The following is a 16,586-nucleotide window of genomic DNA, read 5'->3' as shown; positions in this document are numbered from 1 at the left end:
ATTAAGCAATGGCAAAGCAAACAAAATTGAGCTCTGATTTAACAGTAGCTGGCAACTCGGCATAAGCATAAAATGACTTCCGGCAGAAACAGAACAAAACAAATGAAATAAGAATTGCACAGCGACATACCATGGAAGGCTAATGGCCTTCCTCATCCTGTGATGTCAGCAAAACCTGGCTGACTGCTTCCTCACTAATCGAGGCTAGCTGACACCAACTCACCTCCTGCTCAACCTGCTGAGGTGTGCCTACCTATGCAACAACATATGCACTGTTCTACTTTAATTTACCTCTCGTTATTCCTTATGACCTCAACCATCAATGTCTTACCAATTAACTAAATTTTTTACTCTTAGCAAACCAGAAACATTTCCAGGCCGTAATGACCCAAACCTCCATCTTAAATTACATACTAAGTAACTTACTCACTTTTACTCAAATACAATTAACAAACACACTCCACTACCTACCTAATTTAACTTAACATTACCTCTAACCACTCACAGACCAAATTCCAACCACCTTGTAGCTGCCCTTCATTCTAACACCAAACTTCATACGTAATCACATTTATAAACCACCAAATGAACCCTTTACGAATAACAAAATTCTACCATTAACCTCTCTCTTGTACAATTTACAAACACAACTCTAATCACTCTTAGTCCAAACTCCTCTTATCTAAATACATCTATCACTCTTAGCAAACCGGATACACTTCCAATACGCAATGACCCAAACTCCACATTAAATTACCAATTCACTTAATCATAATCGCTGTTAGTCGTTATGTCCTCATTATCAAACACTCTATACCACTTACCCTATTCACTCACATATCACCAAATCAACCCTTTAAATAACAATCCAATTACACCAGTCCGAATCAGCTTACTAATACTACTAAACATTTTTATTTCTCGTTACAATGCCTTCATCACTTTTTCCTTTCTTACCCCATAGTTCCTTTAAACTCGTGCTTCTCCCTTTATTCATAGTTCCTCTTACTTCTGCTTCTTCCTTCAAACTATTATTTTCACAATGCTTTGTCCACTTGCCATTTGTTGCGCTTTTCTCTTCCTCAGCACTTCATAGATTCCTTTTGCAATCGACTCTCTGATCTCTTCCGATCTCGACGCACTAAGATCACACAGCTCACTGCTTGCATTATTTGATCTTTCCTTTTCACCATGTCCGTCTTCTGCAGTGCTGCTTTCTATTGCCTGTCTTTCCTCCACTCTCTTCCCTATCGCTGATTCTTGCCTCAGTCCATCCTCTAATGCCCGTGGTTTCGTCACATTCCAAGATCTGACCCATGTCATTAGTTACCACTAATTGCTGCCCCCTAATGTGTGCTCTTAATCCCTGAAGTTTGACCCTTACCAAATGTTTTTTTAGGATTTTCAGATTCTTGTTCCCTTCACTACCCATGTCTCCCTTAATCCAGATTTTTTCACTCTATAGGTTCCCCACGTTTCTTATCACTATTTCAGCCATCAAAGTGGATATTAACTTCATTTTTATAGGCCTGTTTCCATGCGCTGTACCTATCCTTTCCACGTCATCTGTATCTACTTCGCTGAAGTTAATTTTCATTTCTGGATGATGTCCACAACTTTATAAATTGTCGCCACTTTGTCCTCTCTTTTCTTCTGGTATCACATATATAAATAACCATTTCTTCCTCTGTTCCTAACTACTGCATTCTATTTCTGTCTTCAGCTTCAACATCTCCTGTTCCATATTTCTTATTTTCTCTCTGAGTAACACAGTTTGTCCCTCGTTGTTCCCCACTTTGGTCATTGTTTCGTCTGCTTTTTTCTGGATCCATTCTCATATTTTCGAACTCCTTCACTTGTTCCTGTATCATAGTTTTAATTTGTTCAAAAGGGCAAACTTCTTCCACAACTTCCCTTACCACTCTCTTTATGACTTCATCTTCCCAGCTCATGTTACGACTGGAAATCGGCCCAGGGTTAATTTCCATGCCTCCTATGACTAACAGAACCATAACCACCGCTGCCACAAACATCCAGTCACCCTTCATTCCTAGTTACACTTTACCTTCTCTTTTGGCTGTATTCTTCTTCCATCTTCCCTGCCATCTTCCAGTGATTACCCGATACTGCTCCACACCAACCATCTTTCTCTTCACTTTCCACTTCCCATTTCCAGTCACTGCTCACACTCCACTCCCGTTCTACCAGCACACTCGACTCAGCACATCCGCACCCGTTACTGGCTTAGGTTAGACTGTTACATGACTTACATGCAGTGATAAGTGATATATACTCTGTAAGTTTACAAAATTTTATGTTGATATATTTATTGGTGTGCCTTCCATGTAATTTTAAAAGAAATGTGTGCATACTGGGGTAATTTCTGCACTACCTAACACTTGACATTTGTACTGGAATCAGACTCAGCTAGTTTGAGCATGAATTTTAAAGTCCAAAAATGGGCAGGGATGAATTTATCTTTTTCCGTACCTTGGAGCAGGAACAGATACTGGCTGTCCTAGCAGCGAATACTGCTGCCATTTAACATAGGTCGGGTAGGGAGTGCAATATCTCCTTTCACAGCAGTTGATTAGACTGATTTGAGAGTTAACATTCATAGCATTTATAGCAGGAGAAGATGGACAAAGGAGAGATATGAAATTCATTCTATGAACAATTGCAAAAAAGTGAACATTCAAGAATGATCTTGGTATTAATTATGCACTAACGTAGGAAGAAGCGACGTAACAGCTGAAGCCAGGCTAGAAGTCCAGTGACCAGTTTGAATGCAGATGGGATGAAATGCAGTTATCGTAGCATGTTGTGCAATGTGAAGGAGTCCTTTGACACGCAGAATGGCAGATGAGGCGAATTAATGCTGTTACATGGTCCACTTAGGGAGCTCGTTCCACAACTGCATGAATTGCAGCCTTATCACACACTTTCTCTGCAGCGGAGTAAGTTTGTCCTATGTAGGCCAGCTCTGCTTTCCAAGCAAGTGGATATTGCCTGGAATATGTCATATTCTGGGTGCTTCAGATCAACTGATGTCACATTTACCACACCTGAGGTATAGTACCATACGTAGCCACCAAGCAGTAAGATGTTGCCTCAGATCATGGAAGAGAACAGCATCAAGTCTGCAACAGCTGGACCAAGTGCCCACAGGGGCCAGTACTGGCATTAACAGTCAAAATTACTGGACTGGAATAAGCTAACAGCTAAGTTAACTGATGCTTCACAACCATGGCCAGTATGAAAAAAGCTGTTGTGGCAAGAACTAAGACCACCCTAAAAAGAATGGGGCTATACACAAAATCATGACTAATGCTTTTCAAGACCTGAAACATGTATACCATTGCCCAAATTGCCATATGGAAACTGAAGATTTTGATACAGTTGGTGAAAAGTCTATTGTAGCTGCTTCATACTGGAGAGACCTCAGTATTTGGGGAGAATTGGATATGATTGTCAACAGATGAAATGACATTCTGTTGGCTTCTTAAGGCTTTGAAGGTAGGATGGGGACATCTGATAATCTGTTATTTATTGTGGATGGATTAAATGACAAAGGGAATGTACACGCCTTTTGTTTGCAGTAAAGTGCTTGCAGTATAGCATTGAGGCCAGCCTGATTCACTTACATTGTAAAGTGAACTGTGTTGTGTTCAGAACTATTTGAAAGTTTTTTTTATCATGCCTTTGTAAAAGAATGAGTATTGTCCGGATTTTTATGTACTATTGAAAATGAAAACCTACAACCTGTTTTCCAGTCAGTGACCGGGTCAGGGATGGTATGAATGAAGCCCCCAACTTGCGGCGGGGATAGGAATTGTGCCGGCTGCCGAGGCCTGTCGCACTCCTCTGGGGCAATGATTGACTGACAGATGAAATGAAATAATAGTGGAGAGTGTTGCTGGAATGAAAGATGACAGGGAAAACTGGAGTACCCGGAGGAAAACCTGTCCCGAATCTGCTTTGTCCAGCACAAATCTCGCATGGAGTGACCGGATTTGAACCATGGTACCCAGCAGTGAGAGGCCGGCGCGCTGCCGCCTGAGCCCCAAAGCACTTGTGTACTATTAACCTATGAAATAGATACATAAATATGTATCAGAAAACTTCAAAATGTGTACCAGATGATATAATTATTAAACAAATTACAAATAATTGTTACATTAAATTGTGATGCAAAAGTTTATAAAGGTATGCAGCACAGTATATTACAATTATCCATATTCTCATGAGTCGGGTGCTGTTGGCGGTCAGAAAGTATGTTCTGTTACACTGAAAATGATCACCTGACATCGCAGGAGGTCAGTGATGCGTACTTAATTAAATGTTTATAGGAACGATGTCTTTTGAAGGTTCTTGCGGCTCTCCATTAAGGATTTGGCTAACAAATGAGTGTAAACTGAATTCCTCTGAAGAACTGACTGTAATTTTTTCATGAATTTTTCACTTACTGACCAAACAGCATTCAGTTTATCATGTTGCAGGTGTGATGTCTGTCAATTCCATTTATGGAAGTACACAAGCTTCGTACTTTTCAATGTTTTTAGGAATTGAGCCGAAGTTAGATTTGATATGGTGACATTTGGCGCACAACTAGTGTCTGAGTGTTATGAAAGGTGTTGCTCAAAGGATCAGTTGTGCTGCAGTGGCACCTTCTGGTCCAGTGAGGAAAGCAATGGCAAACTACATCACTCGTCTTGCCTAGTACGCCTCATTTGGGCTCTGCCATTGGTTTTTGCAATTTCCCTATAACTGCATAGCCTTTGGTGGTGCTATTTGAGGATCCAACCAGCCTCTGGGCTGATGACCTAACAGACAGATGCAACATCACATGCAATCTTAGTATTCTACAAGATTTTGTGCATATCTCTCTCTGATATGGCTGACTCAGGAAGGAAAGAGCCTACAACAGTTTCATTGACTTGAGAAAAGTGACTTTGTGCTTCTTTTGAAACTCGGTGAATGGCATCATCCAAACACTTGAAATAGAGTACTTTGTGGAGTGGCAACTGTCAACATATAGGCTGCTGAGTCAGTATACTGTACATTAAAGGAACTCTTCTTCTTGTACACCCTTATGCTTCAATACTTTTAGTCAGTCATTAACTAATCGGGCAACTGTTGCGAGATCTGTGCATTCTAGAACTCTGCTCGCAATAACAGTTTCGATGTGCTGCCCATCCTGTTTCTATTCTAATGGATTCCACAGCATTATTGTATCTGGTATCAAGATATCCCTTGCAAAGTATAGATTTGCCAGGAACTTGGTGACAACAGTACTTCTAGAAAATAATTTTATTTTGACACCTGAACTTTGTTCCATGGTATGTTTGCAATCATGGCTCTGCACATCTTTATGAAGCTCACTTCAGGAGTAATTTCTGAGTGCTTGTTTTCAAGTCCACTCTGCTACTGAAGGAAACTGCTTACTTTTGTTTTGAAGCATATTTTGTGTGTGCTGTTCTAATTGACATTTCATTGTAAATTTACAGCCTACTTTTTGTCACACTCGACACACCACCACTTTTCTATGAGTAGTAAAGACATCGTCCATAGTTATCCAGGATTGAAGCTTCACATCTAAAGAACTTGGGACTGGAACCATCCTGGTTGAAATACTAAACTATTCAGTATACAACTGAGACAGTACCTACAGAACTGATCTGCTGTCCAGGACAAAACATAATGTCCTCGGTTCCTGGAAATATTTCAAATGGCAATACCTTTACTGCTTACTGTAAATATTAGGAATTATATTTTGTTCACTATCTTTCCATACCTCTGCGCAGCACCTCACTGAGTTAGTAATCTGCCTTCAGGTGATGGAGTGAGGAAATACCATATAAACTTTTATCATTTCCACTTTCTAGTAAAGTTAGTGAACATATCTATTCTACTTCCTGTTTCTCCTTGTAGAGCAAATGGCATCCAGGAAAACTTTCCATTCAGTATGTTCTGCAGCTAGGCCTATTACGTCATCCCATGTTTTCCCAATTCTAATCTGTTCCTCTCTGTTCACCTCAGAGTTCCTAGTTCTTCCACGCTTCCTCTTTCCTATTGGGTTCCAGTCCAAAGAAAGACTTAAACTGCTCCATCCTGTCTTCGTAATGTGCATGTTGTCTATCCCCACTTTCTTTTCCTTACCTCTACATCATTGGGTTTCTGGTTGGTTTCCTTCCACAAGTTTTTGTTTGTGCTCACTTCCGTCCATCTTGCATTGATATGCCACAGACGGCAATTTACGAACACCTGGAGTTGGTGTGAGATTTCTTTAGTGACCTTCCATGTTTGACACCATAAAGAACGGACATCTCGTTAGTACTGAAGTTGGATCTCGGTTTTTCATGAGGTTACTGTTCTTCCAAATAGGTTATAGTAAAATGAATGAGCTGTTTGCTTTCTGCATTTGAACCTTGACATGACATCTTCCTCTGAGCCACCAGTCTTTGTCATTGTGCTTCCTAGGTAGACAAAGAACTAACTTCCTCTATTTGCTTGCCAGATATGGTAAACTGGTTGTTTGCAGTACCATTGGTTATCACCACCTTTGTCTTTTCCAGAATTTATTTTAAGTTATCAAAAGGTAGTGGTAAAAGTTAAGATGCATTCAGGTCGTAGGGTGACAAACAAATTGTTGAGACCTGGCAATCGGATACATTTCCCAGAGCTAATTAAGAATTGCAAGATAAGAGGATAAGCTGGGAAATACAAAGTTTTACCCGAGTGGTGGGTCTGTCGCTTCATGAAAGACGGAATATGCAATTCATTTACATAGTCATCTATCAATTTAAAATCAAACAATTTTAATATTTTATAATTTTGTATAATCCAGTGTGTTTAATCATTTGGCATAGATGCTGGTTTAATGTAAAAATGTGTAGTTGTTTTTAAAAATGTGTAGTATTGTACAAAATATGGAAAAGTTAAATATAATGGTCTTATAGCCTAATTCCTAAATATTATAAGTTTTCAGACATACATACAGAACAAAAATTGATAAAAATCTGGCCTCTAGTTATAAGTATAGAACACTTACTGTAGCTCAGGAAGTCAAAGTATGGTGTGCATGGTATAGTTTTTTGATTTTCTGGATCCTTCAGGTTCAAATTAACCCATTCTGTTTTACTGTGTATACTTAGGAAGAACTATGAGATATTTACAAATTAATTGGTAAAGAGTGGCATACGAAGAATATAAATTTGTATACTTTTAAATATGTCTGATAGGAAGAGGAATGTGTTTTGCATAGAGCTCACATTTGGACTGTAGTTATCATGGTGAGGAGCTAAAGCCAATTTTAAATATATAACATTTTCTTCTGTTCCATCTTTTCAGAACATTTGGAATGGACTGATCGAAGATTCTCTCCTTACACTTTTCATCAAGTACTTGTGTAAAAATGAAACTTTTGTAGATTTTGAAACCTTTATACGGCCATATGTAACCATTATGCATGGTTCTAATGAAGAGAAAACACAATTCTTATGTGCCTTCTTGACAGGCAATGAAAATTCAAAAGAAGTTCCAATTAAAGCCATCACCGAGGTAAGTGAACATTTATTGAAAAAAGGAATTACTTATTGCCAGTAATAAACTGTTAATCTAATTGAAGACCACATGGGGGAAAATATAAGCACCCTTTTACTTTTTATTGCAAGACCAAGTTTAAAGTTCAAAACATTCTAGAATAAAACCATGTAATCCAATCTGTTTTAGTTTCATGCTTAACTATGTGTTGTATCGAAATTTTCTTGGTCACAACATGAGCATTAATTGCTTTTTTTTTTTTCCCCTTAGAAAACATACTTACCAGTTTCTACCCTAGTAAAGTATAATAGTTTGAAATAGACCTTCAGTTTATCTTACAATTTAACTTTATTTAGTCTGGTTTCAATCAAACTTTATAGAATTGGAGCATAGTCCAAAGGAACTTGTCATCATTTATTTCTTAACTTGTTTCCCTTTTTCGGAAGGGAAGGAGATGTTGAAAATAAGTTATGGTTGCACACTTGTGTACTCTGCCAGGACGTTCTACCAGCACAGGCCACTGCAGTGAGTATGAAATCTTACCACATCTGCTGGGGAGTTGCCCTCAAGGAGAACTGCTGAGAATCAAATGCCATAATATCAGAAACATTATTGCTAATGCTCTTTGTCTCCAATCTGGAATAGTGCGAAGAAGTCCGCTGCATCACCAATGGAGGCAGCACTCAGAGGATTGATATTATAGCGAGTGATCGATAGATAGAAGAATGAAGCAGAAATTACCGATCCAATGATACGCTTAGAATTTTCAGTCTCTCTGCTGACTGGCATGGCTAATTCAGAAAAAATATTTATCACCCAACCATCCCTTTCTTCCTAGAGTCTTATAACGTTCAAAATATTACTGTGACTGGACTCTTCTTTGGTCCTAGGGGAACAATTCCCAAATCTTTCGTGACATTGTGACAGAAATATAAACTGTTGAGCAAACTGCAAGTTGAAGTAGACATCTCAATCATATAGTCTCGATTGTTCAACATTATTTATATGGAATTCACAGCATTTAATAGGGTTAATTAAAACCCATATTAATTTTAAAAATTAATTTGATGTATTTGTTCAGAAATTAATAATCTTTCATCAAAACTTTTACTGCGTATTGTAATTTGGCAAACCTAGAATATCCTGGGTCAAATTATATTACTAATATTCTGCTGCATTTTATTTTGCTCCTAAAAGGTCAACAAAACATTAGTTAGGCCTGTCAAGTACTGAAAATGAAAGAGATTGGCCAATTTTTTGTTAGAATTTAAACAATAAACATAAGAATGGATTGCATACAAGTGATTGCTGCCCTTTAATGTGAAGTCTCAAAGGCTTCTGTCTCTGGACTACAAAACACTTTCACAGCCTGCAAATCTTCAAAACTTGGCGTCCGTAATCTTCAGCGGCCCTGTAACACTCAGAGGGGCATAAGTTTTCTTTTCTGATATTAGAGGCTTGCCTATTTTACACTAAAGAAATATAACTTTAATGTTATTGACACACACTCTGTTTTATAAGTTTAAAATGTTGCCTATTGTATGAATCTACTAAAAAATCTTGCTTCCAAACACATGCTTATGTAGAGCTACACACATCAACCTTCATTTAATGTTTGTAAGCAATATCTGGCAACAAGAACTCTGTTCCATCTGGACTTGTCAAGTATAATCAGACTTATCAACTATTTCCTCAGTTCGCTTACATCACTTAAAATACTTGCAGGGATCCAAACCCATAATATCCTGGTGTCATTTAGGATGCTCTATCTATTGAGCTATGGTGGTGTAGGTCTTACTTGTTCTGTAGGAAAGACTTGAGTTACAGGTCTGGCACTGCTGTTAGCACAATATCATAATACCTATGTAGAAATTAACAAATAATATTAATAGTAGTAATGATGATACGACCTGTTATTCTGCAAATTCCTCCCATGGAGATATTTTGAGCACGCTCATTTAAAACTTCTGTAGTTTGATATCCCTCTGACCTCTAGCAGTAGGAGATTCAGTTCACGGCTGGTGCAGCAATACAAAATTTGTTATAGTTTTAGGGATAGTAAGCAGTATAGTGTTCAGCGCTCTGGTAGTTTTATTGTGATGTTCAGAAAGACTGAAATAATTCAGTGTAATGTTAAGGTATGTAGTGTGCGTCTGTCTTCGAAGTGTAGGCATGAGAGGTCAACATAAAACTGGCTAATGTGATCAGAAAATTTCAAGTTGCATATGAATCTCATGCTGGCATTCTGTGTATGTTTGTAATTTTCTTCAAAGTGCTGTATTTTACTTATTTGTAAACCACATCACAGTAGTTGATTGGAAGAATGAGGGTTTAGACTATTTTCTTCCTTAGACTGAACAAAGAATAAATGTGAAATTAATATATGTAATGTAAAAAAAGCTCATCTACATACAAGGAAGTACATATGTGAGTGGAAGAAAGGAACACAGAGATTTCTTGGATAGTTGTTTTCTCAAAGCTTTATATACTCACCAATAAAAAGGTGCACTTTTTCTATACCTCTTGAATGAGTTTAAATAAAAAAAAAAACATTCGGTACAAATTGAGGCACTGTGAAATCCCCACTTGTCAAACAGTAGGGATTTTTGCATATGGAAAAATAACCCTGTCCCAATCCTTAGCTGTTGATTGAAATACAGTATTGTTTTTCTTATACTGTACATGCCCCATAGAAAATGCACTGTTTGAAATGTTTCACATTCTAAATAGTAGTAGTTTCTATCTACAAATGTATTTTATTTGGGATAAGTGGGATTTTAACAGGAAATATGAAGCTGTGTAGGAAATACATTTTTTTAACCTTTAGAAATTTGTACTGCTTATTTAAATTTTTTTACATCAAATAAAACACATTTCAGGGACTGTCAAATGTTCAGAAAATGCAATTAAACAATTGAGATGATTTATGGCATTTAAGTCCTTTTCATTCAAGATTGCTTGCTTCACCAACAGTTATCTTAGTCACAAATATTGGGGGTTATCCATTCTTTAGTACCTGTCAACAAATCCTGTTAGAACTGCATGCTGTCCAGTTTCTTAAGATATTTCATTAAATTCTGCAGATCCATCTTCTTGCCAGGAGGGAATAGTAACTGTTGATATACAAGTCTCAGCTCTATTAGGTTGGGGAAAATGCCATGTTATGGATTAGACATTCCCATGGTCTGGTGTATGTATGCCCTACTAGAACCACCCATGAATCATTAGTGCAATAGTACAGCATTCTAACATTCTTGATATTGGCTCTTATGAGTTCTTGTTTCAGAAACAATGGGGTACACGTTGCAGCTATCATACCACCATTATTTGATTGACATAGACAATTTCAAACACTGAAGGTTTATGCTGAACATATTTAATTTAGCACATTCTTGGCTTGTTTCAGCTGTTTTCTTATGCTTTTCAGTTAGTGAAAAGTCCCAGTCATGTGACAAAAATAAGTACCCACGCCCAGGGATTTTATTTTATTTATTTAGTGTATGGCTAGAGATACAGCGTCTTTTGTTACAAGATCTACACTATATACATACGTCCAAATTGTCTATAGCCTCTGGAGTTGCAAAAGCAAAGTCACTAGCACTGCCATTGTATTTTCTATTCCTGCATTCTTCGATGATGTGCTTCACTGTCTGTTATGTAGCGCCACAGTCACACTCAGGCATTGGGATTCTGTTCCACTTGTAGTGGAAGGCTGCACAGTTCCCGTGGTTTGTTCGGATCCTGTTCAGTGCGGACCATAGTCTTCGAGGGAGGTTGAAACCAGGTGGCGGCATCTTCTTCACAGAAGGCATTGTCGGACAGTATTTTTTCGTTGAGTCTCTTCTGCCATTCAGCTGAAGTTTGGTTGTTGTTGTTGTTGTTGTTCCACAAGTTCATGGCATCTCTAGTTGGTGGTTTTCTCGAACGCAGGCGATTAATATTCGCATCGTCGATGTCATTATGTATCGGGAATTCTGGGTTATTCATTATTTTACTGAATTCTCTTAGGAGAGCATCTTTACGTCTGAGATCTGGGGGAGGGATATGACTTAACACTGGTAGCCACTGCGTGGGAGTACATTTGATTGTGCCAGTGATGAGACGCATTGTAGTGTTCAGCTGGGTATCTATGATGTTTGTGTGGGCACTATTCAGCCAAACAGCAGCACAGTATTCAGCAGTCGAGTACACCAACCCTAAAGCTGAACATCTCAGAGTTGCAGCTGTAGATGCCCAAGTTGTTCCACACAGCTTATGAATTACATTGTTGAGAGTTCTTATTTGGCAGAGACGTTCAGGAGATGTTTATAAGACAGTGTTCTATCCAGTGTGACTCCTAGATATTTAGGGTACCTATTATGTCTCAATTTCTGGTTGTTCATGTACACATTTAACTCCCTGTTAGCCATTTTATTGTTTAGGTGGAAGCAACAAACTTCAGTTTTGCTGATGTTTGGTTGGAGTCCCCAAATTTGAAAGTAGTGTGCCAGTGTCTTGAGGTCTTCAGTCAGGATCTCTTCTGTTTTCTCAACTGTTTTGTCCCTGATAGCAAGTGCCCAGTCATCTGCGTATCCGAATTTCCTTGAAAGTGTCTTCGGCATGTCTGCAATATATAAACTAAACAGCAAAGGAGCGAGAACTGACCCCTTTGGCAGACCGTTGTTCAGCGATCTTTGGCTGCTTACAGCTGTCCCATTATACACACAAAATTGTCTTTGACTCAACATGTTGTTCAGGAGTCGTGCAGTTATCCTACATGACTTTACCTGATTTAGTGTCTCTGATAGCTATGTTTATTTCTTCCACACTAAATGGTTTGGAGTGTGCCACCGGGGAACTACTTTTCAGGAGTTTCAGTTCTTTCTTTAAGTTCTTGGTAAGTTTCTTGTTTCTTTTGCTTTTTGAAGTCATGACCAGATGAGAGGCGATCTTGTTTGGATTGATTTCTGACATCGTCCGTCCAGTTGCTTTTCAGTCTCCAAGCTGCTTTAGGAGAGACCATGCTTGTCGACTCGATTTAGTAAAGTCTAGAGAGCTAACTTTATCTTCCCATTTTTGCCTCCTGGCTGCATCTAGGCTGTGTAGAAGTTGGTCTGCAATTTCATGGTCACTGCTCTCAATAAATTGTTGGTAAAGGTTTTTGCTTTCCTCGTTCCATCCAGGAATGTTCCCTGCGAAACCCTCTAGGGATATGTTTCTTTGCTGCTGACACCACAGCTCCTATGAATCTTTCATAAGCGTCATGTGTAGGTGGTATCCGACCTACACATTTATCAAGTTGTTCTGCGAAGCCAGGCCAATCAGCTTTATTGAAATTCCAGCATGGTCGAAGGCAAGATGTGATCAGAGCGATTTGGATGCCAATTTCGTATAGTACAGGCCTGTGCTGGCTATGAGGGAAGTCGTGGAGCACTTTTCAAGTAGTTGGTAGAGGTTTGTTTCCTTTGTCTCTGGACACAAAGCACAGATCAGGACAATACCCCCGTTTCCAGGCTGCTGATTTGAATGTGTCCCGGTCTTTGACATCAAAGACATGAAAGAGGTTGTTTCTATCCATCCATTCCAGTACTGCTTCCCCATTATCGTCATTAGTTCTGTATTTACAGTCCTGGTGGTGACTGTTGAAATCACCAATGTAGACTGCTGGATGTGGTCGAATATCTACAACATGGTTGGGCCACTTAGAATTCTGAGGTTTGTTTATGTTTGAGAACTCCGTGTCGCCTATTCTGATAACAATGGAGTGGATGTCCTCCTCAGTGCTAGTAGATAAAAGAAAAGCATTATCTACAGTGTTTTGCATGTATATAGCATTACCGTAGGCATGACAGGTTGCTCCCAGAAGATCGTAACCCGGAATTTTTCCTCTAGCTTGCAGCTGCTGCTCATCAATGCAATGTGTTTCCTGTATGACTGCCAGGTCTACTTCATGAGAAAGTAGCAGTTTGGACAAGGCTTCACTTTTAGCACGACTAATACCTTCAATGTTTAGTTGACATGCACGAAGGACAGGTCCCAGGTTCCTAGTGGTTGTTTGGTCCTTAGAAGGGCCTTTGGAAAATTCATTCTTGTTCATCGTAATTTTGTACTGTATCTAGACCAGGAGGTAAAACTTTACGTCTGGTCGCCTGTTTGCCGTTGCTCCCTTAGCACCACCCAGGGGTCACGAGTAGGGTACTTTCAGGTTAAACCTACGGGCGCGAGCAATGTTGGCCCCCACGCCCAGGGAACATTTGGGTGATGGCTTTATATCTTTTGGGCATAGGCACATAGTTCTTACTCTACCCAGCACACTCATCATAAGTGGGATTTTTGCAAGAAGTGCATCGATTGCCCTAAACTCTGCTTGTAACTTTCCTATCATAAGTAATATAAGTACGCAAGTTTATTGGCAAAGTGTGTAATGGAGAAATGCATATTGACAAGACCATCGCAACCACCATATGGAACAAAGTATATAAAGTTTGACTGATTCTTCTGTACATGAGTTTGACCATTTTTTTTTTGTTGAATATTACTTGGTCTAGTTTGTAATACCTTATTTTCTTTTCGTCCTGAACTTAGTAAATAATTTATTTTTATTCTCCCCTTTTGTCAGGCAGCTTGTCACAAGCTGGTATTCTTAGTTGCTGCTGAAAGATGAAGTATATTACTGATGTCTCAAATGCAGTCTCTCAAAATTTGTAAGTTGTTAAAATTGTTTTTAAGAATACTGCAGCATCTCTCTCATCTCTGCTTCATTGGGCTTTTGCATTGGAAGTCTTTCATTCTGCTGCTGTCTAATATCTGCTGATGTCTAAATTCTGCTTCAGCTTCTTAGACCAAGAATTGGGCAATCTTTGGCCTCTAGGTTGCATGGGGATCACTGAAAAAAATTCTGTTGAGTTCATTGTAAATAGGAAGAGTAACTGGTCTGCTAGGGAAGTTCTTGAAAGTAGAAAATATTTTTTCAATTTACTGATTAGTTCTAAGTTGTAATTAATACGTTCATGTCTAGAAGAATTTACTCTTTTCACAGATTTTACAAACAGTTATTACCATGTTTGGATAACAATTTCTGAATTATTGCTTGTATTTGAGTTGGAATTTAACAACAGTTCCTATGTTTCATGTTTTTCATTAAGATGTTTGATATTGGAACCAAAGTTACAGTTTCAGTTTGCAGAAAACATTCATTTCCTGTGTGCTAGTGATAAGGCTGTGATTCTGAATCATTAGTTAAAATGTCATAAATCAAGCAAGTTATTTATTCACTATCTCAATTTAGGGCGAAATATACAGTATTTGAAGGCACTTAAGTTTTGTCATCTCTCTCTGAGTTTGGCTGCAAGGTTTGAGTGTGTAACTGTCAGCTTTCATTCAAGAGGTAGTGGGTACAAATCCCACTGTTAACAGTCCTGAAGATCGTTTTCCATGGTTTCCCATTTTCACACCAGTAAATGTCGGGGCTGTACCTTAAGGCCCCGGTCACTGCGTAGCCTACTGATGCCATGAGACCTGGCTGTTTTGATGTGATCTAAAAAGAAAGGAGAAAGAAATGCCTACCTTAATTTATGGCAAGTTCAAATGCCACCAGCACATACACAGTGCAAGTGTGAAAGTTCAGGGTAGACTCTCAACAGCAGTTTCAGCAAGTAGACGAAGCATATAGCAGGCATGGTTTATGTTGGTGACCACATGTAAAAATATTTTTATTCAATAAATGCAGTCATAAGATACAGAATAGCTATTCTTTGATATATTTAAACATGCACTGTATAATAATAATAATAATAATAATAATAATAATAATAATAATAATATAATGTGCCATTGTTCATGCAGTGTCAACCTCCACTCACTCCTGTTTTACAACCTTTGGCCTCTAATCACTGTACCATTTCAGACCTCTTACCTTTCCCTGGCATTTCTCTCAGGGTGTTAACTGGTTTGCCCTGGATGATAGGTTTGAATATTAACAGGGAAAGAGGTGAGAATTAATATTCTGAATGAGAACACTAGTGTTAACAAACTGAAAGTTATTTTAAACCTTTCGACAGGCAGATAAAAAATTGTCATCAAAACTAAGTAAAATTACAACATTGCAAAAAACAAAACAAAAACAACCTAATACAGGTCTGAAAATGTCAACATCCCAAATGGATTGACATACCTATGTAAATTGCTGATTTTAGTATGTCTGGTTTGTAAGCTGAATCGTTATTAGTAACTGGATTTCTTTAATCACTCCACGAGTGAATATTACTACTTAAATTAAATGAACAGGGAATAACTAGCCATTGTCTTGAACTTACAACATTTCAGGAAATAAATGAATGCAATGAAATATAGCTAAGGGACCTATGAGAAATAAACAAAAAAACACTAAATTAACACTGATTCTAATGTATGGGGATTGAACCCTTGCCCAAAGAATGTGTCATAAAATGTATTCAAGCAAGATCTTCTCAATATCGATACACACAATGAACTGTGACCTTGCCTGTGCACAAAGCGGTGTCCTCTAAGATGAACTACCATGATATACCTAATGTATTGTAACCATTAGGGCATATGTCGTCGCACAAAAACTAAGTATGAACCAGCTCTGAGCACCTCGGGTGACAAAATGAAACTGGCCCCAATAATTGGGCAACAAATGTGAGGCTTACATTAGGTATAATCAGGGCAATATTACTTAATTTGGTTTCACAAACAGATGTACAGATGGAACACTTGGATGAGAACCGCCAGAAGTCGCTTACCAGGCTTGAAGTCTCATCGTCCCTACTTTCATTGCATCACCGGCTGAATTTGTAGAGCAATATGGGTAATGGAATGTTCGATAAAGAAATAAAATAGGCACTGTCTAAAATAATGGAAGTAGGACTCTATAATATGAGAGGGATATGCTAATATTGTTGAGAAGAATCTCCGTTCAAGTATTATATTTTAAACATATTTATTATACTGATATGAACCACACAAATAATGTATCTCAACATTTGAGCAAAAGAAAACAAACTGACACAATTATATACATTATATGCCTTCTTTTCTTGAAA

General features: G+C 38.3%; 1 protein-coding gene across 2 annotated transcripts in view; it reads left to right on the top strand.

The window, feature by feature from the left end:
- The window catches only part of LOC136867291 (MTOR-associated protein MEAK7), a 132,769-nt gene that overhangs the window by 38,235 nt on the left and 77,948 nt on the right, over positions 1–16,586 (top strand). For both annotated transcript variants that reach the window (XM_067144442.2, XM_067144443.2), the window contains one exon: positions 7,351–7,560. In XM_067144442.2, the coding sequence (XP_067000543.2) occupies positions 7,351–7,560 (210 nt within the window). The remainder of the gene's footprint in view (positions 1–7,350; positions 7,561–16,586) is intronic.

This window comes from Anabrus simplex, chromosome 3 (assembly GCF_040414725.1).
Source record: "Anabrus simplex isolate iqAnaSimp1 chromosome 3, ASM4041472v1, whole genome shotgun sequence".
NCBI classification, from domain to species: domain Eukaryota; kingdom Metazoa; phylum Arthropoda; class Insecta; order Orthoptera; family Tettigoniidae; genus Anabrus; species Anabrus simplex.
Note: the sequence above shows the minus strand (reverse complement) of the source record. Positions and strands in the feature narration are given on the sequence as shown.